Source organism: Periophthalmus magnuspinnatus, chromosome 9 (assembly GCF_009829125.3).
Source record: "Periophthalmus magnuspinnatus isolate fPerMag1 chromosome 9, fPerMag1.2.pri, whole genome shotgun sequence".
In the NCBI taxonomy this organism is placed as follows: domain Eukaryota; kingdom Metazoa; phylum Chordata; class Actinopteri; order Gobiiformes; family Gobiidae; genus Periophthalmus; species Periophthalmus magnuspinnatus.
In genome coordinates this window covers 35,587,163-35,609,802 of record NC_047134.1, presented here as the reverse complement: position 1 = coordinate 35,609,802, position 22,640 = coordinate 35,587,163, and the positions used below count along the sequence as shown (strand labels likewise).

The window sequence follows — 22,640 nt, the reverse complement described above, 5'->3', positions numbered from 1 at the left end:
CCGGCACAGGAGCGCACAGGAGCGCACAGGAGCGCACAGGAGCGCACAGGAGCGCACAGGAGCGCAGAGGCACGCGTAGGACCGGCACAGGAGCGCACAGGAGCGCAGAGGAGCGCAGAGGCACGCGTAGGACCGGCACAGGAGCGCGCAGGAGCGCACAGGAGCGCAGAGGCACGCGTAGGACCGGCACAGGAGCGCGCAGGGCCAGCACAGGAGCCCAGGGCCGGCACAGGAGCGCAGAGAAGCACAGCACCGGCACAACGCGCTGCTCAGTAAAGGGCATCATCAGTGTAAAAAGTCATAGTGCATCCATAAAATGGCCTGAGTCATCACGTCAGATCGTTCAACCTCAAAAAGTGAACAAAGAGCCGCTTCTTCCGCCTTTTTGCTGACAGACTTTAGTCCATGACTTGGATGGAGCACATCCTCCAGATGAACACACGGTCTGTCTCTGGGTTCACTCCTCACGCAGAAATGAAATTCTACACAAAGACAAACACTGTGTCAATGAGACTCGGTCCATATTAATGTCTCCATTTCAAACATAAGCTGTGTCTTTAACTGCGCATGTGGCTCTGGACCTGAATTACTCTCAAACATCTTATTCTCTGTAAGGACCAAATCGTGTGTCCCAGGTGTTGTCATATTTTCTATAGATTTGTGTTTCAGTTTCATAAGTCCACGCACGTGCCTTAAACGCACCTGTTGCTGTCCGGCGCCCGCAGGTGTCTCTACAGGTGTCTCTACAGGTGTCTCTGCAGGTGTCTCTACAGGTGTCTCTACAGGTGTCTCTGCAGGTGTCTCTACAGGTGTCTCTACAGGTGTCTCTGCAGGTGTCTCTACAGGTGTCTCTACAGGTGTCTCTTGGTGAAGAGCAGCAGGAGCACGGCGAGGCTCCACAGGGCGCTCCTCACGTGTCCTCTCCCGTTAAACCTCATTGGAGCGTCCCCGCGGCTGCACGCGCTGTCCCTGGATGTCCAGCTCTTCTCCATCTGGTCCCCGACTCTCCTCAAACGGGACGCCACCACCTGAGCCACGGAGCAGGGCGACGGGCTCCAGGAGAGTGAAGAGTCTCCAGGCAAAAGCAGAGGCTGGTCTATCGGCAGCCAGCACATCTTCGCGTTCAATAAACTGCACTTGGGTGTTTTCCTCTTTTAGTCGCAAGAAATGACTCTCTTTTTATCCTCATCCAGCCTTATACTGTCCCTCTCCCGCTCCAACTCCCTCTCTACTGTATTATTCATTACTGTGTCACATGATGTGGGGTTTACATCATCTTCTCCCAAAAGAGAAGTGCCATGGTTAACTGTTGAATCTCTCCTGCCCACTTTCATCTTTTGTTTGTGCAGTCAGTTGGGAACATTGTGTTCTTTATCGTTTACAAATAAAAGTCTAAATTATTAATTACTTTCATGAATAATAAGGACATATGTTTCTAATAACATAAACGTGACAATATCTTGCAAAATCTATGTCTATTTATTTTTTAGTCTGACATTCAACAAAGTGCTATAATAAACCTGCGGAACTAAAGTTATGCGGAACGTTTGTAGTAGCGCGTGTTCTTAGTCGGACTGTTTACAAAGTAGAACCAGTACTTGTTTTTGCTTTTTGCTCGTCTTTGCTTTTCTCTGCAGTAAAAACTACAGTTTAGTTTTTATTTAAATATATTGTGTATTATTGGTTAGTTACGATGTAGAAAATGGCAGAAGATGATGAACTTGCTGCGTTTAGGAAGCGCTGGCAGCAAGAATTAACCAACAAAAAGGAAGAACAGGGAATTATCCATGGCGATTCAACTAAAGTTTCAAGTCAAAAAGACTCAAAAAAGCGTTATTTCGAAGAGAAGGATGAACACAGAAACGATAAGATTGTGCCCGTAGATAAAGATGAAGGTGTAAAGTCGCAGGATGAAGAGGAACAGCCTCAGTACGTTTCTATTGTGGAGAGTTTACTGGACGGACAGACGCGCCCCCTGCTGGACAGGCTGGAGCAGGACAGGTCCAAAAGGAGAAGACAAAATGAGACAAAAACAGCCCTGCAACACCAGAGGCTGCAGAATAAAGTCAAGAAACAAGAGCAGCTGGTAGATCAACTCATCCTGGACCTGGTATGAGGAAACTACAGCAGTGCACATCTGTGTCATTATGAAAAACAGTTCAGATCTGGACTTTGACAAAAAGCATAACGCATAGAAATGGACATTTTCCTCTATAAACTGCATCATCAAAATTTTAACATTCTTATGAAGTCAACTCTATTTTAATGAACTTGATTATAATACAAATTCTTACCTAAGATAAAGTAATTTCCTTATGAGTTTTTAAGTAATGACGTTTCAAACTGCAGAATAAGAAAGACAATAAAATCACAATACAACAAATCAAAACATAAATAATGTCAATAAAGAGAACAATGCAGAATGTGTAGTCCCGGTTTAGTCCCGGTTTAGTCCCGGTTTAGTCCCGGTTTAGTCCTGGTTTAGTCCTGGTTTAGTCCTGGTTTAGTCCCGGTTTAGTCCCGGTTTAGTCCTGGTTTAGTCCTGGTTTAATGTGCATCTGATTGTGATTGGGCCATGACTTTTAACACCATCAAAGTAACATGGTGCACATTAAATATTTGTTCAATATGCTAATATTGTTTCTTTTTTGTTTTGTTTGTTTAGAACGAGGTTGATGACATTCCATTTTTCGATATAGACTTGCCTTATGAGCTGGCATTAAAGATTTTCCAGTATCTCAGCTGCAAAGAGCTCGGCCGATGTGCTCAGGTAACATACACTGATACACAGTGCTGTTTTTTGAACGCTTCAGTAAGTTGCTAAATGCATAATTATTATCGGTGGCTGTTTGGTGCATTGCAGTTGGGGCATATGTGAGTTGAATACAGTATTTTTCACTGCACTTGCATTGTCACTTTTACATCATCTTTAGCTATGACAGTGCAAAAGGACTGAGTACTTTTAATGAGACAGCTCTACTACAACAGAGTCCGTTCTGCCGCTAGTTGAGCGTAAATAAATGAAGTAATGTGAGTGTGTAATTTATGCTGACTTAATCCACGCGTGTGCTGTCCAACTGCTCCTCCCAGGTGAGCAGGGCATGGAGAGTCCTTGCAGAGGATGGAGTTCTGTGGTTCAGGTTGTGCATGAGGGCGGGCTTTCATCAGGATGCCAGTGTGTCAGACTCCCCCTGCTGGAAGAGCACGCTACGGGACTGCAGGAACTCGGCCAAAGCTGTGTGCTCCAACTGGAAGGTCTGCTCCGTCTGCTCTACATCAGTGATCATTAGTGCATTTCCTCGCCTTTACTTGTGCCACAAAGATTTTCTTTTATCTATGAAATCATAATTTACACCATTAACAGAAGACACATTTCCTGTACATGATTTTATCTGTGTTGATGCTTCTGAAAAGTCCACTGACATAAATATACTGGTTTATTTCCAGAATCGAGTGGGATCCGTCAGCCAGCTGCAGTTTGAGCTCGGGAAGGTGCTGTGTGATGTCAACTCTTGTGAAAATTTTGTTTTTGCTGGGTAAGCGATGTTATTTTTTTATTTATTGATCCGTAGGCTTTATTTAACAGGACAGTAGAGGGTGGAAGGGGGTGAAGAGCTGGGAGGACATTCAGCAAACTGTTAACACATCAGATTTTTGTGGTCGTCCAGCTCCTGTAGTTACAAACCGGTGCATTGATCTATTATGCATTAGGTAATCTCATCTCAATATTAGAAAAAACAACGTTGCTTTCAACTTATTACAATTAATGTCAGTGATATTTCACTCTTTTGCAGTTAATAGTTTGTACTGAGAATTGAAGCCAAAACATTAACCTACATTGTACCATTAGGGGTTCTTAGAATAGAGAGAAAGACTCCCAGGTGTCTGATAAAGACGCCTGAGGAGATATTAAGACTCCAGTGAGCTCAATGTCTGGATTCCCTCAGTCCCACCGTGTCCCAAAGGCGATGGCACTATTTCTGTTTTCAACAAGCTGAAGTGTGAGAACTGTCTGATAAAAACACTGAACTAAATGTCACAAATACACAACATCCACATATTTACCATTATTCATTTGTAAGAAAAACGTTTGACTTTTACTCAAAGCTGCACGATGTAATGTTTCTGATGAAAGGTCCGTCACCTTCTCATCGCTGTGAAGATGCCGTATACAAATGTTCCACCGTATGGCAACACGTTTATCTCCATAGGCACATTGCCAGGCCATGTTACAGGTCAGATCTGTGGAGAGGTGACCCCGTTCGCAGTAAAAAAAACATGTTTTTCAAGATATTTTTAAGCAGCAATTTGAAATAATGCCAGACAGAGGATTTACTACCATATTTTTGGAACATTCTAGTGAAAATACCAACCCCTTCATAGACTGGAGAAGGTAAAGGTCTTAGAGAAAAGTTAGTTCTTACACGTTTAAGTTTAGGCGTCATTTGCTCTTTACATCATTACATCATCAGAGCTGGCACTTTGCTTGAAAATGACAAACCGGTTAAGAGTTGGTTATTGTTGACTTCCTGCTAAACCCTGGGACGTCGGTCACACACTTTTTCACACTTTGAGGTTGTGAGATGGAGACACTGGCTCAGACTTGATGATAACTGTGGAGGTGGGAACACAGACAGCGCGAGCTCATCCACAAACGTGCAGAGTGTGGAACAGGGCGACTTTGGGACGTTACAGTGTGAAGGTGTCGTTCAGCAATTTACAATGTTAATTTTGTTATTAGAAAATGTAAAAAGCTTTTTGCAGTGATTTATTTTCCAACATTTACCTCTTTTTCTTTGTTTTTGACCTGCATTGTTTTGTTGGTTATAAGATGAAAAGATTTGGATTGATATTTAAAACAAAATGGGGCACAGACATAAATCTTTGTGTTTTGTCGATACTAAAACTGCTCTGTTATCTTTGCAGGATGGAGCGCTGTTAAAGAGATTTGTAATGAGATAGTTTTATTGAGAATACTTTCACTTGTTGTTTTGGTTCTATAAGTGAATTCAAAAGTCCTGCAAAGTGATGTCTCTGCTCAATTTTTGTCACTTCTAACGGCAAAATCAAAGTTCATCTGAATAAAAAATGACCTATCTTCTGTCCTAACCAAACAACACCAGTGAGATGTTCAACCCGCGCTGCCAGAAAGTGAATTAAAAACAAAATAACAACAAGTCTGAGTGAGGAAACATGATTCAGTGGCGACAGGGTGACGTCAGGTATAATAAGATGAACAAACACTCCATCCTGCTCATGTGTGACTTTATAATCTTATTGTTAATCGGCTGCGTTCACGTGACATCACAGCGTTTTAAAATCTCCGTAGTTTAAGATTGAGCTGGAGGACAGGTCCGGTTTCTTGTTGACCTGGTTTGTGGTTAATATTTTTGTAATTCCCAGAGCATATTCACATGAAACAGAAACGGGCACAGAGTTTAACATCTTCTCTGTTGCAAAAATGAACAAAATTTTCACTCACAGTAGTTTTCATGTGGTGCCATCACTTATATCTGTACAGTTCATGTTTACAGATAAAGTTTTTACACCCAGACTCTAACAAATAATGATTAGAGTCAACATTTGTGGATGATATATATAGATATTTCCTTCAAAAAATAGTGAATCTTCCACATTAAACCTCCGCCCTCCATCTGAAATCATCATCACAGTCAAATTCTAGATTGTAAATACAACATTTTCGTTTTGTTTTTAGTTACACTTCTGGAGACGTGAGGCTGTGGGATACATTTCACTGGGACTCGGGCGCCTCGTATCTGAAACCAAACGGTCTGTCTGCGAACACGGAGCCGCGTCCGTATATCAGCCTGGTGCAGGTGAACAGAACTGTGGCCGCGGCGGCGTACGACGATGGTGAGTTCTCTTCAGGTTAAAGGAAATTATTACCATGCAAAACTTCATGAGCTTTCACAATGTTCTAATACTTCTCCCTCGTCATTAGTGAACATAGAGTTGCATGTTGATTAATCCATGTTTGTGTAACCGAGACATTTAAGGCAAAAGGCACTGAAGAGTTATGTTTTCACCTGTCCCTTATCCCCGCCCACAGCCCTGTTCTTACTGAAAAATCTAGACTCTGGGTCATTTGCACAGGTTTAAAAATGCTGCATTGTTTTTTCTAAAATAAAAACTAAACTTAATGAAACTATAAATGAAAGTTCTCTGCCTGTCACTGTAAGACCAAGAGCGAACAATCACTTCTGTTTTAATTTGAAAAGTTTTATTTTTAAGTCCAACATCACACAAATTTGACTCTTGTAGCTTTAAATCATGTTCTAACGCTGTTCCCTCCTCAAAAACAGACCTGGAGTTGTGTTTTGTTTCTTTTATTATTTGTCTGTTACATCTCAAAATGCTCTGTTCCACCTTGTGATGTCATCAGGTGGTAGTTTTCAAGTGAACTCCTCCTTTAACCTTTAGTTCAGTCGAGATAAGAGACAACTCCAGGACTGAAATGATCCAAATGATTCTATAAATGAAGGTGTGTGGAGTTTAAAAACACAGTGGAGCACTTCCTGTATCACCACATGATGACATCACAAGGTGGAACAGAGTGTTTTCAGTTATAAATCTGCAGGTTTGTGTGTTAAACTTGTGAGAATGAAACAAAACACAACTCCAGGTCTTTTTGTGACGAGGAAACATTAGAACAGATCAGAAAAGAGAGAAATATGGACCTTTAAATTTTGGTCACACTTTACATAAACCAACAGGTAAAAGAGCTCTGTCTATATCAGGGGTGTCCAAACTACGGCCCAAGGGCTAAATGAGGCCCTCAGATCATTTTTATTGGCCCTCAGAGCTTCTGCTGAACTGGACCAATTGATCAAACAGATGTTTTTTCAGCAATTTATGTATTTCTACCATTATAACCTCAAAAATATCACATTTTGCTGTGAAACAGATCTAAAATTAACGTTCCAAGCTTTATTACGGTACGGTGGTGGCGTCAAAACTATCAAATGCACCCAGCTGAAGTCAAGGTATTATACGCCCGTGACCTGTGTGATAGGCTAAATACCAGAAAAACATATCATATTTTGTCTTAATGAACACTTATTTACCTTTTGTTTTATCCTTTCAACAGCTTAAATGTGACTAACACTGAAAACTTTGGTTCTGTGTTCAGGCTGTGTGGATGTGTGGAGCACAGAGACAGGAGGACAGCCCATTTACCACTACCACTGCCCCGAAAGGATCAGGACCCTGGCCCTCAGCCCCGACGGCCCCGTCCTCGGCTCCTCCTCCGGGTCGGACATACGCCTCGACCGACCTGACGACTGCGGCTACTGGAGGACGGTGTGCCAGGCTCAGCTCCCAAACACGGTGAGCGTCAAATACAACCTCAAAACTACAACCTCAAAACTACAACCTCAAAACTACAACCTCAAAAATACAACCTCAAAAATACAACCTCAAAACTACAACCTCAAAAATACAACCTCAAAAATACAACCTCAAAACTACAACCTCACTCATTTTACAGAGTTACACTGAAGGCAGATTACAGGTGTGTCACTCTAAAGGTGGAGCGAGTACTTCTGCTCAGAGGAATTTTACAAACTCAAGGCCAGAGGAAGAAAGACTGTGGTTTGTGTTTGTGAAGTGGAAAGTGAAGCTCATTTTTTGCCCTGATTTGTTCCAGTGTGATCATGACAAAAAGTTGAAATAGTTGTAATTCTAATGTTTATAAGTTTGCGTAATTTCTCTGTAAAGCCTGAAAGAATCCATCAAAGGCCTGGGCATATTTGTACAAAAGACACAATAATAAAATTCATTCATTCTAACCTGGAATGACATTTACTGACACAAACATAAGTAGGTTTGAGCTGTAGAGTCTGGCTACAGCAACACAACGTCTGAATATCGTCCCCCAGCATATCCAAATATATTCATTTATGTATTTAGTTTTATTTATTTAATTTGATTGAGACGATACATGTTAATGAACAGACATAATTCAACATAAAGTAAACACATAAACAGGATTATAGTCAAAGGATCGTTTACATCTGTTGTCCCAGGGCTGAGGTCACAAAAGAATCAACATAAAAATTGCAGCTTCCACATATATTTGTGTCAGAATCACTTTTACATGACGTAAACCGTGTGTTTTTACTTTGGTAATGAATAAATATTACAATTATCATCAGTAAAACCTTTAATTAAATGATGATTTTGTATCCGGGACATGAATTTCCTTAATAACATAACGTATATACTTTAAAATAATGCTTGATCTGGTGGGAAAAATATGTTTATTGTAATTATCTTTCATTTGATGAGTTGTGTCGATGATCCTCGCTCTGATTGGCTGCAGGTGGAGAGCTTGGTGGTGCTTCCAGGTAAAGAGGCGTCTGGGCCGGTGGCGTCTGCTGCTGCTGGGGACAGTGTTTATTTACTGGACTCTCGGACAGAAGAGCCACGCCCCCTTCACTCCGTCTATGGTCATCCCGTCACCTGCCTGGACGCCTCCCAGACCCAGGTGGCGTTTGGGGTGAAGCGCAGCGGCTGGGCGATGCACGATGGAGGCAACAAGGTGCGTCTGAGATCATTCAGTCACTGTGTGTGTGAGACTGTGGACTGGTGTGGGCCTTTTCAGGAGACAGACAGAGATTGTGGCTAAATTTATTGCTAAAACCTAAAGCGACTTAACTATGAAAGCTTTGCAGACGCTAAAAACTAAAATAAAAAGATTCAATGCGAGGAGTGGAAGCAGAACGTACAGTTTTAACTTAAATTCCCCATACAAATTTGATACAGTTTTAGTTTTTTTTACACCAGAATAAAACATTTTGATCACATCCCCAGCCCAGTTATTGTTAAATGTTTTTGTATGAAGAATATTCACTTTAATTTTCTGTCTAAATCTGAAATAACTCTGAAGTACTCCATGCTAAGTGCTACAGATCTCTTCTACCGTCTCTTCTTTCAATGCTGTTTATGTAAAGTTGAGTTTGTACTAAAACTGAACGTCTGCTCTTAATAGTAAAAGCAGTGATGTCGTCCATTACTGTGCCGTGTTCGGATGTTTCAAGGTTCTCCGTTGACGCTAATACACCAGACCCACCGCTACACGCTGATTGTTTACAAACTGGACCTTGGAACTGAATCACAAATTTGCTTGATTCAGATAAATGTTTTCCAAAAAACTTTCCAAGGACACCAGAGTCCAAAACGGGCACTTTATACAAACCTTGAAAATAATATGAGGCAGATGCTGCGTTGTAGTTTGTCCTTTGTCTTCATGGAGCAGTTAGCTCATTCAAAACGACAAAGACGCAGACTGGAGACGGGCGGGAGCTTTTTATCTGCGTCTGTACTCACCGTATCAAACCTGGAACTGTATGATTTAGTGCTCAGTATTTACCATGTGCACAGTTTCTCTGCAAAAATGTGGAGATTTTTGTCATTTTTTACATAAAACAGTCAAATTTGAGCTGTAAACGGGAGAACAGGTCACGTCTGTGGCTGGTTATTGGTTCATTCTCAGGTTAATTTGCTGCAACTCGTGACATATATTTAAAAATGAGTTTACTGGGACTGTTCTGTTTTGTGTCAGTAGCTTAAAGTAGTTTTAATATTATCATTTATCGCAATTCTTTCTGTAGCAACATACCACACTTCAAAATTTGATATCGTGACTAGGCCTTTTGTGTGACAATTATCACGGCTAAAATAATTCTGTCACAATAATGATTAAAGTTTCCGACGGTTTAAAATGTTCTGGATATGAATCATTATAATTTTAATGTTATGAATAAGCTCCGTGTTTAAACAGCTGGTTTAGTCTTGTACTTTGTAAACACTTTGAAAACAGCGACGTTTTAGTGGAGAATGTTCTGGATGAACAGAGCCGTCGACTTAAATGTGGGGGCCCAGGGCAATAAGCCTCACATGGGCCCCCCACTGATATAAAGGAACAGGAAGAGGCTCCAGTTCTGGGCCAATTCTGTCGACTTCCCTGTGAATAAATTCCTTTTTTCTGCACCTTCTGATGATGTAACAGCGATTATCTTCACGATTTTATAAAATGTCCCACGAGCGATTATTGTCGACCCTTTTTCTCACGATAAATGATGTTATTGTTTATTGTCTGATCCCTAATCGTGACAGATCTTATAGTCTGACATTTTTCCATTGAAAAGTGTATCTTCAAAAGTATTTTAAACATAATTTCACCAACAGTTTGAGTCTCTTGCCCGTCCCTCCTGCTCCTGCACTGATTTACACAGGTCCCATGAGGAGGAGCCTCTGGAGACTTTCATAATAGCACAAATAGTGAGTTTAAATAGCAGTGCTAAACCTCAGTGGGCTCTGCATCTAATTACACGAGCTTTGATTCACTGTCCTCAAGATGCATTTGTTTGTTTCTATTATTATGTTTCTATGCCCCTGTGTCTTAATCGACTCTGAAGGTTTTATTCAAGTGGGATTCACAGATTCACATGTGGACAGTGAGCTCATGTTCAAATCACATTTTTCATGTACGAGCGTCAGTGCAAATAGAACAAGTTAATCACAATGTAAATGTCACAGCTGGATCTTTATCGTGTTCTGTGTTTGTCACCAACAAAGATCAGCAACGTGTCATTTTTGTAGCATTTACTAGCATGCTAATAGTGAAGCTTATTAAAAACAAACACATTTAGATATTTAGACAGTTGCAGACACCAACAAACAAAAACTGTCCCACTGCCAAGTCACCAATATGTCCAGAATTATTATTATTATTATTATTATTATTATTATTATTATTATTATTATTATTATTATTATCATTATTATCATTATTATCATTATTATCATTATTATTATTATCAATTCATAATATGCTAATGTCATACTCTGTTTAATACATAAATAAAATGTTCTTATTTCTTGGGCCTTTATATCTCCAAATGTTGTTGCATTGCACTATTTTTAAATTTTAATTACACTTTGTACAGATCAGAAGTTTATTTGTGCAGCTGAGCCTCTTCATGAGTCGAACTCTAAAGCTCCACACTGTGGACACAGATCGACATCACTGCAGCTCCTTTAAAACTCAACTGTAGAAAAGAGTCACTGAAGTTTGTAAAAGTCAGAGAGTCATAACTGATAAAACGATGCCGTGTGCACACCTTACTAATTAAACATTGTCTGTTAAAATGGATTTGTCTGTCACTCTGTAAGAGAAGAGAGAGTTTGATTTGCTTCCTCCAAACGAGCTTGAATTGGCTGTTAACTCTGAGCAGACGTGGTTTCTGCAGCTTTCACTGGGGAAACATATGCTTCATTAAAATCTGTTAAAATGCAAAGAGGTGGTATCCAAATCCAACACAAGAACTTCACACCTTTTTCCCCGTTGAGGAGTGACACTTTTTAATTTACAGCATTTTGACTCAGATGAACCCGGCAGATTCTGTAGATGTGGACAGTGATATAAAGTATAAAACTGTGTCTTTCTTCATGTCGTCCTGCTCTCAGTGCCAGTGTGTGCACACGACACATCAGTCCCACCAGACCCTCATTACTCTGCACCCCCTCGTATCCTATGGACCGGAAACACCCAGGCGTTCACCCAAACCTCCACCCAGCGCCGTGCCATCTCCACTGGCAACACATCCACCCGAGTGCAAACACCACAGAGCACCACACACAAACCACAGAGCACCACACACGAGAGCAAACACCACAGAGCACCACACAGAGCACCACACACAAGAGCAAACTCCACAGAGCACCACAGAGCACCACACACACACCACAGAGCACCACACAAACCACAGAGCACCACACAAACACCACAGAGCACCACACAGAGCACCACACACAAACCACAGAGCACCACACACACCACAGAGCACCACACAGAGCACCACACACAAACCACAGAGCACCACAAACACCACAGAGCACCACACAGAGCACCACACACAAACCACAGAGCACCACACACACCACAGAGCACCACACACGAGAGCAAACACCACAGAGCACCACACAGAGCACCACACAAACACCACACACACACCACAGAGCACCACACACGAGGTCTGTCAGGGCCTTTAAAGCCGCGCTGACGTACTCAGTGTTTTAAGTCGCACGTACAGTTCAGAACGTGAAACACACAATTAAATGCGTGTTTGTTTTCAGTTTTAGCAGTAAAAAAGCAGATATTTTGCTTAAAAGTTTGCCATTTGAACACACAATATTCTGACTTGATGAAGCTCGTGTAAAGGTTTGTTTTCCCCTGTGGACTTTTGTAAATGCCACATGATTTTAGAGCAGATACTGTGTGAGCGAATCAGCCGCTAACCCATATGGCGTTTGGACCCAGTTGTCTCAGTCTCAGTCTGACAGCGAGCAACCTCCTGCCTTGTAACTTTCCTGCGTGTCTCTGTGGGCACGTTATTTCTTTGCCCGGCCCTAGAAAGTTCCACATTCTGGCATTAAACGTACATATCACCACGGAGACAGGCTGGCGTCGAGTTCTGTGGAGAGAAGGCAGATTTTTCAAGATGTTTATGAGCAACTTGAACATATGCAATTGAAAACATGCAAGACGGATGCATTTACAGCACAGTGTGGAGTAAAACTATAGCATCTCCATGGAAACGACACACCTGACCCTACCCCAGAAAAGTTGCACAGTGCCTCTTTAAGTTTCAGGCTCCATATTTTATTGTAGTAATGAAAAATAGTTTGAGATATCGTCAGTGCGTCACCAACGTCGCTGTCTACGTTTATTATATTAGATGAGAGTGATTTTATTTAATCAGACGATGCTCCTGAGCGCTGACGATCATAAAAACGCCATGTCTGGACTCTTAGCTCATCCCAGTTAAAATCCTATCAAGCTGTCGTTTCAACGTCCAGAACGATTTGGATTTTGCCCTGGACCTGAACACAATTGAACCACAGCTTGAACACACAAAAGCAGCTGGCACGTGGTCAACACTTACATCATACAAACCCCTGTCGTCTTAATGGTGATCGTCTGAATCACGTGTCCTTTTTGTCCTTTATGTTTCCATGTCGTGCATATTTCTTCCAACTTTAATTCTGTAAGTGTTTTAATTATACAAAGATAATTTTGCTTGGCTTGTCTGTTTTGTCGTCTAATTTGGATGAGAAAACACTAAACGCTAATCGACCAATTAGGCGAGCTCCAGATGACATCATTGTAACTTTAATGAAGAGAACCAGGCCAGACGTGACTTCGCCTTTGTTCAGAAAATGCTGCAAAACGGAAGTAAAAACAAGTAAAGTTGAAGTAAAGTTGAAATAGAGTTGACTTTCTTGATGTGGAGATGGTTTGTCATTCGGCTGATTCATTCTCCTCCTTTGTTCATCACAGTGGACCATTATCCTTCAGGTGGATTTTTATGCCAGATGCCCTTCCTGTCACATCGAGCCCCTCTGACTGGAGTGAGCCATGAGACTTAAGTGTCCTGCTACCAAAAAAAACTCACAATTTACTTCTCAAATCATTTCTCTTGGTGTGGGTGATATGACACAAAATAAATTGTTTTGTTGAGTCTCCTAAAAATAAAAGTTTAAACATATTTAATCAATCAAACATAAACGTCTGAGTGTGTTTTTGAGTGTCCTAAACGCCTCACACAGCTGCCACATTTGTAGTTTTTTAATGTCTGAATATTGATCATTATTATCTTTTCTGAAATGTTCTGGGCTCAGGTGGAGGTTTGTCCTCGCCCTCGTCAGACACCGTTTGCTCTGAGGAGGTTTTTTCGCCGTGTTTCTCGTTGTCCTCATCATTCAAATGTGCAGCCTAATTTTGGGAGTTATTTTGTAAAAACATTGGGGTCATGAGAATCAAACTATCATCCACTCGCTCGCTGAACTAGACGTCCTCCAGAATTGTAGTTTAAACACTGATTTATATTAGTCACATGGTAAACGGTTGTTTTTATTTTTATATAGTGCTTTTCCCAACTTTAAGCCACTCAGAGCACTTTACATCAACGACTCACTCATTCACACATTCACACACCAGAGTACACTTGCCCAAGGACACAACGGCATCATTCATCTGTAGGAGCTGGAATCGCACCACCAACCTGTGGGTCTGACCGCTCCAGTGATGTTTATGTCCAGACTCCACCACCTGAGCTGCTAATATATTGTTTTAATGAATCTGAGCGGTGGAGTTGTGCGTTGTGTGTTGTGTTATGTTGTTTTGTGCAGTTTGTGACGCTTTAAGGAGCCGCGTGACACAGAGAGACCTGTAGGGGGCGCTCTCTGTTTAGTCTGGGTCACAATAGAACAAAATGGGATCAACATGTGCCGCTGTTTATCCATCGAACCCAAAGATAAAGGACAGAGTCTATATCTCCCTGAACACTTCACATGAATAAATGAAAATAACAGAGAAATATCAACTTAAACACAAGTGAAATTTAAACACAGATGTAAATAAAAGCAAAAATAAAAACAAAATGAGATCACCACAGATACTGACCTCTTTACAAAGCGATCAAACCCTGAATTTATAGTAAGGAAAAGGAAAAGGTCACATGAAGAAGAAACAAAAGCACAGAAGAAGTGTGTGGAGGACCAAGGCTGCAGTAAAACAAACACCACGTCTGAGCAAAACTGTAAGAGACAAAAGAACCATTTTGATATTTATGAAGTTACATTTACCTTTACTTTTAGATTCTATTAAACATAAAAAGACCTGACAAAGTTTTACTATAAACCTCTACATACAAAAACAAACTGTAACTTTGGATGTTTTTCTTTGCTGTTAAAGTGAAATCAGTTTATTTCTCTCCTCTCACTCTCTCTGTGTGTTTCAGATCCACGTGTACAGTCTGGAGAGTGGAAAAGCAGAAGTTTGCATGGGCAGCTCCGCGGGGGATTTCACCTGCATCAACCTGAGAGACAGCCCCCCTCAGCTCCTCGTCTGCGGCAACAAAGACAGGAGGTAAGACTGTAAACAAATGGGATTCACTGCAGATGTTGTGAGCTGTTTATTTATAACACGACAAAACTACAACGCTACAACTCGGATCCATCTGTTGGAACTCCGCCAACCACCGCAGGTGAAAGAAGGAAGCTGCTAAATGGTTTTAACACCTGATCCGAGCCGGCAGCGGAGAACAGGTGCACGAAAAGTGGGTGACAAGACAAAACTCTTTTCACTTTTCCTTGGACAACAACATTAAAAAAGATTAAGAACAAAAGAACAGAGGCCGGCGATTCAGCGTCTTATTTTGTTGCGCTGAATAGAAGCATCCCATTAACAATTTGTCCCACATCTGCCTTATTGATAACCTGGCTTTCCAGATGAGGAACGCCACATAAAAGAGCCATTCTCGTCTATTCTTCACTCGTTAGCGGGCGCCGGAGTGCACGAGCTGGCAGAAAAGGAGAAATCCGCGGCTCGTCTTCGTCCAAAAAAACTGCCCCCGCTGTTTCTATTCACAACCGAATCCATCTGGCTGTTAAGGAGTTGGCTAAAAGTGAAAGACTGCGCTCTGTGGCATTGTCTACGCTCACTTCTCACTACTCAGGACTCCGAATGCAGCACAATGAAAATGGGTTCATTAGAAAGATGTTTGCAGGAGAAATATTTCAACAGGAGTGTCTGAATGGCAAATACAAATGCGCCGTTTCCAGGGACTTTGTAGAGTCACTCCAGCCTCTTTGTGCTGTACTTTTGCCTCCTGATGGAGAGGCAGACGTGGCTCCTCCGCTCTGGCCCGTGGATGGACTCTATAGACGGGAGCAGCCGCCGATCTTGGCCCTTACGCGGTGTGGCACGGGGCCAAACCACTAATGCATCTCTTCTTCATCTCCAAATGAGTTGTGTCCCTCTGTTTTCTTTGTGTGTGGCGTTTTTCATGATACGGTCTGCGGCCTGGAAGAACGCCACATCTGGCCAGACAGGAGGCTTTAAAAACATTAGTGAAGAGGATGATGAAAGACAGAGTCCATGTGCGGCAGAATCAGGGAAACGGTTTATCAATGCAAGGAAATATATTAAATCAATAAATAATCTCTAGAATAAAGCCACAGTGTGCAGCTTTTTTGCTCAAGCATGTTTTTTTTTGTCATTATTCGACTGAAAAACACAGAAAAACATGCAAATGAAAAGGAAGCGTAAACTTTTTTAGCTTAAATAAGAAAAAATATTTAAAATGTGCATTAAGTGAACTGGATATATGTGTTCATTTATCTGCAATAAATGAATCAATAAAATGTGAAATGCAATGAAAGTCTTACTCTGAGCGGGCTTGCGTCTCCACAGACCTGACTCATACTCGTACTACTAAATAAATTATGGCAAAAGTCTTCAACAGTGTGACACAAAACAGTCTCCATGGAGTCTGGTTTTAACTATTTCCATGGAATCGCTTTAAAAATAACCACAGATATCAGATTAATTACTCTCATTTTGCAGTTTAGGTTTACACTTTTTGCTACTTGCCTCATTTTTGTTCATCTGATCCAGGGCCGAGCGATTTGACAAAAAAACAACCACTTTTTTTCCTCATATTGATTGACAACTGTTTTATTTGTTTGTATTTTTGTCTCGTTAAAACCCAAACAAAGTTCACTTTGGCTGTGGGCGTCTCAGTGAAAGTTTAATTTGCTGATTGGAAATAACTGCATTTCCGTCTTGATTAAAATGTGATTAATTGTGCAGCTTTTATATGTTTTTTTGTTTTTCACGTGTTTGAAAAAGAGATTTGGATTCACACCAAAATCCAACCGCAGCCTCTCCTAAAAAACATAAACTTCGTCCTGCTGCCAGCGACTAACAAGCCAATTCATGTTAAAACACTGTCTGTTTGCACGAGGTTAAACTAAAATGTAAATGATTTTTGACTTGTGCTAATGTTCTGGTTCTTCCAGATTTGCATGTCTTAAATGAAACCTCCTCGGGCGTGCTCCGTGCTCCGTGCTCCGTGCTCCGTGCTCTCAAAGACATTCTGTGCTGTTTCTCTTCACTCACACATGTCGTTCTGCACGTCTGAAATTTAGACATAGAGGATCTGAAAGTAGTTTACTTATTGTACTAAAACCAAGACTGTGTGTGTAAGAGAAAGGGCTAGAAATGTCAAAACACCAGAATCTCAAACACAAAAAGGTTCATTTTGATAAACGATGATTTAAAAAACACTACAGAACATGGCTGATTTTCCTGACGAGCGTTGCAACGGCGATTTATGTTTTAATGAGAAGATTCTGTTCAAAGTTCACAATTTAAATGCACCAGAAGAATTAACAAAAACATGAAATATTAATTGACAAACTAATACAATTTCTGAACCTGTTTGCACAGATTTAAACGACAGGACGAGCTGTTTTTATGCAGAACAAAACATGGATATTTAATTATCTGTGGAGGTAATGATGGTTCTTCAAAATGTGCAAATTGCTAATTGCATCCATTCAAAAACTACTGTAGAAAGTGATTTTCAAAACACAATAATGTTTCTGTGGTAATTCCATGTGGTCTTAGTGCTTTTAGTTCTGATATAGAGTAGCACCGTTCTAAAACTATTCAGGAAATGTTTTATTTATGTGGTTATTTCAGTGTTCAGACCTAGTATCTGTTTATCTTTAAAACAACTGGACAATTAGGCAAAAGCTCCTCCCAAATGATATGCAAATGATGTTTTATTTTAGTCACGTCCTGTGCATCGTAATCACAGCCAACAGGAAAAACTCATCCAAAGTCTAAAGTCTCCAGACGTCTCCCGACACTCCCTTATTACACCGACTTCTTTCTGATTAATGAAGACTGGCCTGGCCCCTGACAACTCACTGAAGCCTGATCCGCCTCCAAAACCAGATCCATCCCTCTGCTCTGCCAATAACGCGTCGCCCTCATCGTAAAAACGTGAGTCTTCATCACGTAATGCCACTGTACACACAAAGTAAACGCAGCACAACAAGTCCACGGTGACTATTTAGCCAGTTTCAGAGTCTTTAAAAGATTTTTGGAAGCGAGAGAGCGATGTGTGTGAGTCCCTGAAGTGAATGTGATTATGATAATGAAGACTTGGAAGAGGCACGGTCAGGATGCAGTCATGTCCTGGACGCTTTGGGCTGCAATAAAAACCACAGTGACAACAGATGGAGCGGACTCCCCTGGGCACGAGCGGCTCACTGAATAAACGCTCTGCTCCTGCCGTCACATGTGTTAAATATGATATTATGCTGATGTTAGGAGTAAAGTAACTGCAGTATAATTATTATCTTAGGGTTTATTTAAGAGGCGGCTGAGGTAATGCCCAGGCCTGGTGTTATTTTTAGGTACAGGTGGATTTGTAATTTCAGGTTTCACACACACTGTTGTGTTAGGGCTGGAAAAAACATGACACTTAATTATTGTTTTATGTTCAACGCCGCAGTCCTGCAGCACATGTTTTTGAGGTTAAATTTTGAAAGAAAATGAAACGCATTGTTCCAAACTGACTCTTTAGAACTATGACGTTTATACAGTTATGTCAGTCGTTTTTTTGGTGATGACTTTTGTATTTCTGGCTTTGTTTCTCATACACTGAACTCTTGTCAGTGTTTTTATTTTACCGTTGTGGAAAAAATTACAATTCTAGATGAAAAATAATGCCATTTGTGAAGCCCGGCGAGATTTAAAATACAGAAAAAGTTTATTCCTACAGCAGATACAGACAGGACAGAGCTCAGACCTGCCCTGGACACAGACTGGGAGACGTCCTGAGTCCTGAGTCCTTCCTAGACCATCTGTCCCCCTGGTCCTCAGTCTCCTCTACTCCACAGTCAATGTCCCCTAAGTGTCCCCTGAGTATTTACACCAGAATGACAAAGCCACAGACGTTTCAACACAGTGACTTTTGTTTCACACCCAGAGTTAATGAACTTTTCCAGCCGAGGACAGATAAGACGACAAAGTCTGTCCTGGAGGACGGAGACGGAGACTTCACACGTGTCTGCGTCTGACAAACTGACACAGAACAAATGCATTTAAAGACACAATAAGAATATTTCCTTCACAACATGAATACACTTACATTTCCGTCACAGTGGCATGAGTTTTATGGTCTGACTGTGGTGTTTCCCCCTCGTGTTAACTTGCAACAATCTAGTTTTTGGTTGTGTTTTTTCACCTTCTGTCTTTACGGTTCACCTTCCAAACTCCTCAATCCACTCTGCCGCCTGTGTCCTCACCCGCACCTCGTCCCGTCAAACTCAGCCCTGTCCTCAGACGTCTCCACTCGCTCTCCCTCTGTGCACGACTCGCTCCATAACCCGGCGCCCACATCCCTCTCTGAACTCCTCCACACATCCACCTGTTCTCTCCGGTCAGCTGGTGTTGACCTCCTGTCTCCCCCCGTCAGGTCTGAACAGAAGAGCTGGAGGGACACGTCCTTCTCCCTCTGGACGTCCTGATGTGTCTCAAACACATCAGAGACTCATCCAGACTCACCATCTGTAAAAAAGCCCTGTGCAAAACTGTTCAAGTAACTGCACCGTCACCTTTTTTTGTTTCTTTTGTTTGTGTTTTGTCTCGAACTGTACAAGTGTTATGTTTTATTATTATTATTATTATTATTACTACAACTACTACTACTGATACTGTAATATTTTTTCAGCACAAAATTTTCATAATTCTGAGTCTGAACTTCAACATCACTGTTCTCCTTTTCATTTTTTTCATTTTAATGTTTATTTTTTTTACTCAGGGGAACCCAACGAGGCACTTGGGTCTTTTTCATGTTTAAGATCCAAGCAGAAAAACAAACCAGTGCATAAGTCCATATAAAACATTTAAACAGGCCCATGTGCGTGGATAAAAGTTTGTTGTCCATGTTATTAAAGTGCGGTCGTGTCACCAGCACATCCACTTTGGTTTTCCTCAGAGTGTGTTTCATTTTTGTGCAGCAAAAATCTTATGTGACAGAATAATCCTGGAGAGTTCATCTCATCTTTATCTTGCACTTTTAACTTTTCTGTCTTATATTAGACACATTAATACTTATCAAAACTGCATATTCTGGCAAAAATATTGAGCAAAAAGGTTTTAGTTGGACAATCACTTCTAGAGGTCAAAGAGGTAGAACAGATATCGTTTGGCCGTTATATCGAGCCGATATCTGGCCTTTTTAGTGTAGCTGTTTTCGGCCTTAAATCTCCAGCACAGATATTTTGTTTTGGTTGATCTGCTGCTTAAAAAATACACACAAAACTTTATATTAACACTTTAAAATGAAGAGATGCTGCACAAAACGTGAGCACACAGCTCTGTGAGACGTTTGTGGGTGAGTTTGTAGTGAATTTAAACCAATATCGTCCCAACATATCCGCCTAAAAACATGGGCAGAGCTTATCGGCCAGTGGTTTATCTGGAGTCTAAACCATCGTATCGACATCGACGATGAGAAAAAACATCCATCTCTAACCCCCTCTAGATCATTGTGAATCTGCTTTAAGTTTGAGTAAACACTTGTTTTTTGCTGGTGTCTTTTTCAGAGTGCGGGTGTTTGATCTTCGTACCGGCGCCTCCGTCTCGTCCCTGTACGCCCATCACCTGGGTGTGACGGCGGTGCAGACGGACGAGTGGAAGATCGTGAGCGGCGGAGGGGAGGGGCTGGTGTGTGTGTGGGACATGAGGACGGGGACTAAACTGTGGGAGATGCACAACAGGTGAGACCCTCTGTGTCTTATGGACTGTCCTGTCTCTGGGAAAATGAAAAGAAACATCCCGGGAATGTTTGGGTTTGAGACGAGCTTCAGATCGAATTCTACTTTATTTAAACATCACGACTTATAAACACAGAGTTGGAGTTTTCAAAGTGCTGCACCGACGTTCACTTTAACATATTCAGCTCCAACTTTTGTATTAGACCTCCCAGAAAAACAAAAATCTAATAAAAATCTCTATAAATAAAACATGAAATACTTGGAAATAAAATGTAAAACAGTAAAATAACACAATATAACTGATTGTGTCCTGCTGGAATCTGGTGGGCAGAGTTAAAATGTTCAGTGAGGGAGGCCAAGAATTTCAACTGTTGGTGTCTGTTTTGTTCCAGACATCCAGTGCGACACATTCGGTTCAGTGGCAGTCGACTCGTAACAGCCAATATCCCGGACGACAAAGCGCCGAGAGGAGCGTGCATCACCGACGACGACCTCACAGCTCACCGCAGGTCTGCACGTCCTCCTTTAAGTCCACTCTGTGTCCCAGGTGTCCCCTCTGTCACGTAGAGTTGGGACATGAAACCACTGGATCTGAGTATTTCTTTTTCTGATGAGACATGTCCGTGTTTTGTTTTATTTCATAGTACTTCACTTATTGTGCTACATTAGTCCTTCATTCACTGAGGCGTTTTGGCACATTTCTCCATGGATTACATAAATATTATATTATTATATTATATTAAATATTATATTATATATATTATAAAACAGTTATAGGAAGAAAAGCTGGATCGTCACGTCCTTCAGGTTTTAAGCTGGTAGATGTTTTCATTGATCTGCAGGACTCAGCCTGATGTTTGAGGCGTCACATTTTTACTGAACCACAGTTTAACATGAAAAGTCAAATATTAACGTAGTTATTCTGATTCCAGACACAGAGGAGTGATCTGTCACTACGACTTCTCTGAGGACGCCCTGTCGCACCATCACATTTTACCCATCTGCAGGTCGGACTACACCGGCTCTCATGGATACAACTACAACATCAGCCTGACTGTGCCGTACGACAGGCTGAGCGGCTCACACCCGTCTGTCTGAACAGACTCCCACCTGTCTGTCTGAACACAGACTCCCACCTGTCTGTCTGAACAGACTCTGACCCGTCTGTCTGAACACAGACAGTTTTTCGAGCCCCTGGAGTGTTTTTACTTTTTCTCTTTTGTATTTTAACTCTGCATTTTAACTTTTACAGATATTTGAGACACAGATGATGCAGATTCTGTGTGGACTGTTCTTCAAAATAAGTTTAATTATTGTTTATTATTGTAACATTGTGGATGTAGAAATCATTTACAAATATACAACACACCTAAAGATATATATATATATATAATAAAACAACATCTCTGCATTTTCAAACTTTAATCCCATGTTTTAAAGATGCACTAGGCAACTTTTCCGGTGGAGGACACACCACCTGCTTGTCTCATGTGTACTACAGTATATTATCAGTATAGTTTCAGTTTCACGTGTTTCTATTGCTCAAAAACACCTAGAAAAACATGATTTATAGCTGTGGGTGGAGTCGTGTCACTTGTTTTCATGAAGATATAGAAGTTTAATGTCATACTGTGGAACATTTGAGGCAAAGCGATAACATCTACATGGGAATGAACCAGAAAAGTCACATTGTTCAGCTTTAAATACTGTTGTTATTAAAGTAAACATAGTAAATGTCCCTGGAGTAACAGCCGCTCGAGTCTCACGGCTGCGCAGGACGTGAGATAAATATAAAGGGGAATGTGTGTTTCTGTTTTGGATCTGAGCCGCCGTGCCCTCGGAACGCCAGAGCCGCCCTTTGGCACAGCCGTCTGCAGCGATGGGACGGGACATGTCTGTGCGTCGACGACAGCTCAAACTCAACACAGACTCAACACAACAGGAGAAGCACAAGTGTGTGTCCAACCCACACACAAACC

General features: G+C 41.4%; 1 protein-coding gene across 1 annotated transcript; it reads left to right on the top strand.

Annotated features, from left to right (window-relative positions):
- Nucleotides 1-1,561: 1,561 nt before the first annotated feature.
- fbxw8 (F-box and WD repeat domain containing 8) lies at nt 1,562-21,951 on the top strand. The gene is made up of 11 exons (XM_033973181.2): nt 1,562-2,110; nt 2,666-2,770; nt 3,091-3,255; nt 3,448-3,536; nt 5,717-5,874; nt 7,151-7,347; nt 8,342-8,560; nt 14,826-14,953; nt 20,491-20,664; nt 21,054-21,170; nt 21,594-21,951. Exons 1-11 carry the CDS (start codon nt 1,703-1,705, stop codon nt 21,757-21,759), a joined length of 1,926 nt encoding a protein of 641 aa, XP_033829072.1. The 5' UTR covers nt 1,562-1,702; the 3' UTR covers nt 21,760-21,951.
- Nucleotides 21,952-22,640: the final 689 nt, after the last annotated feature.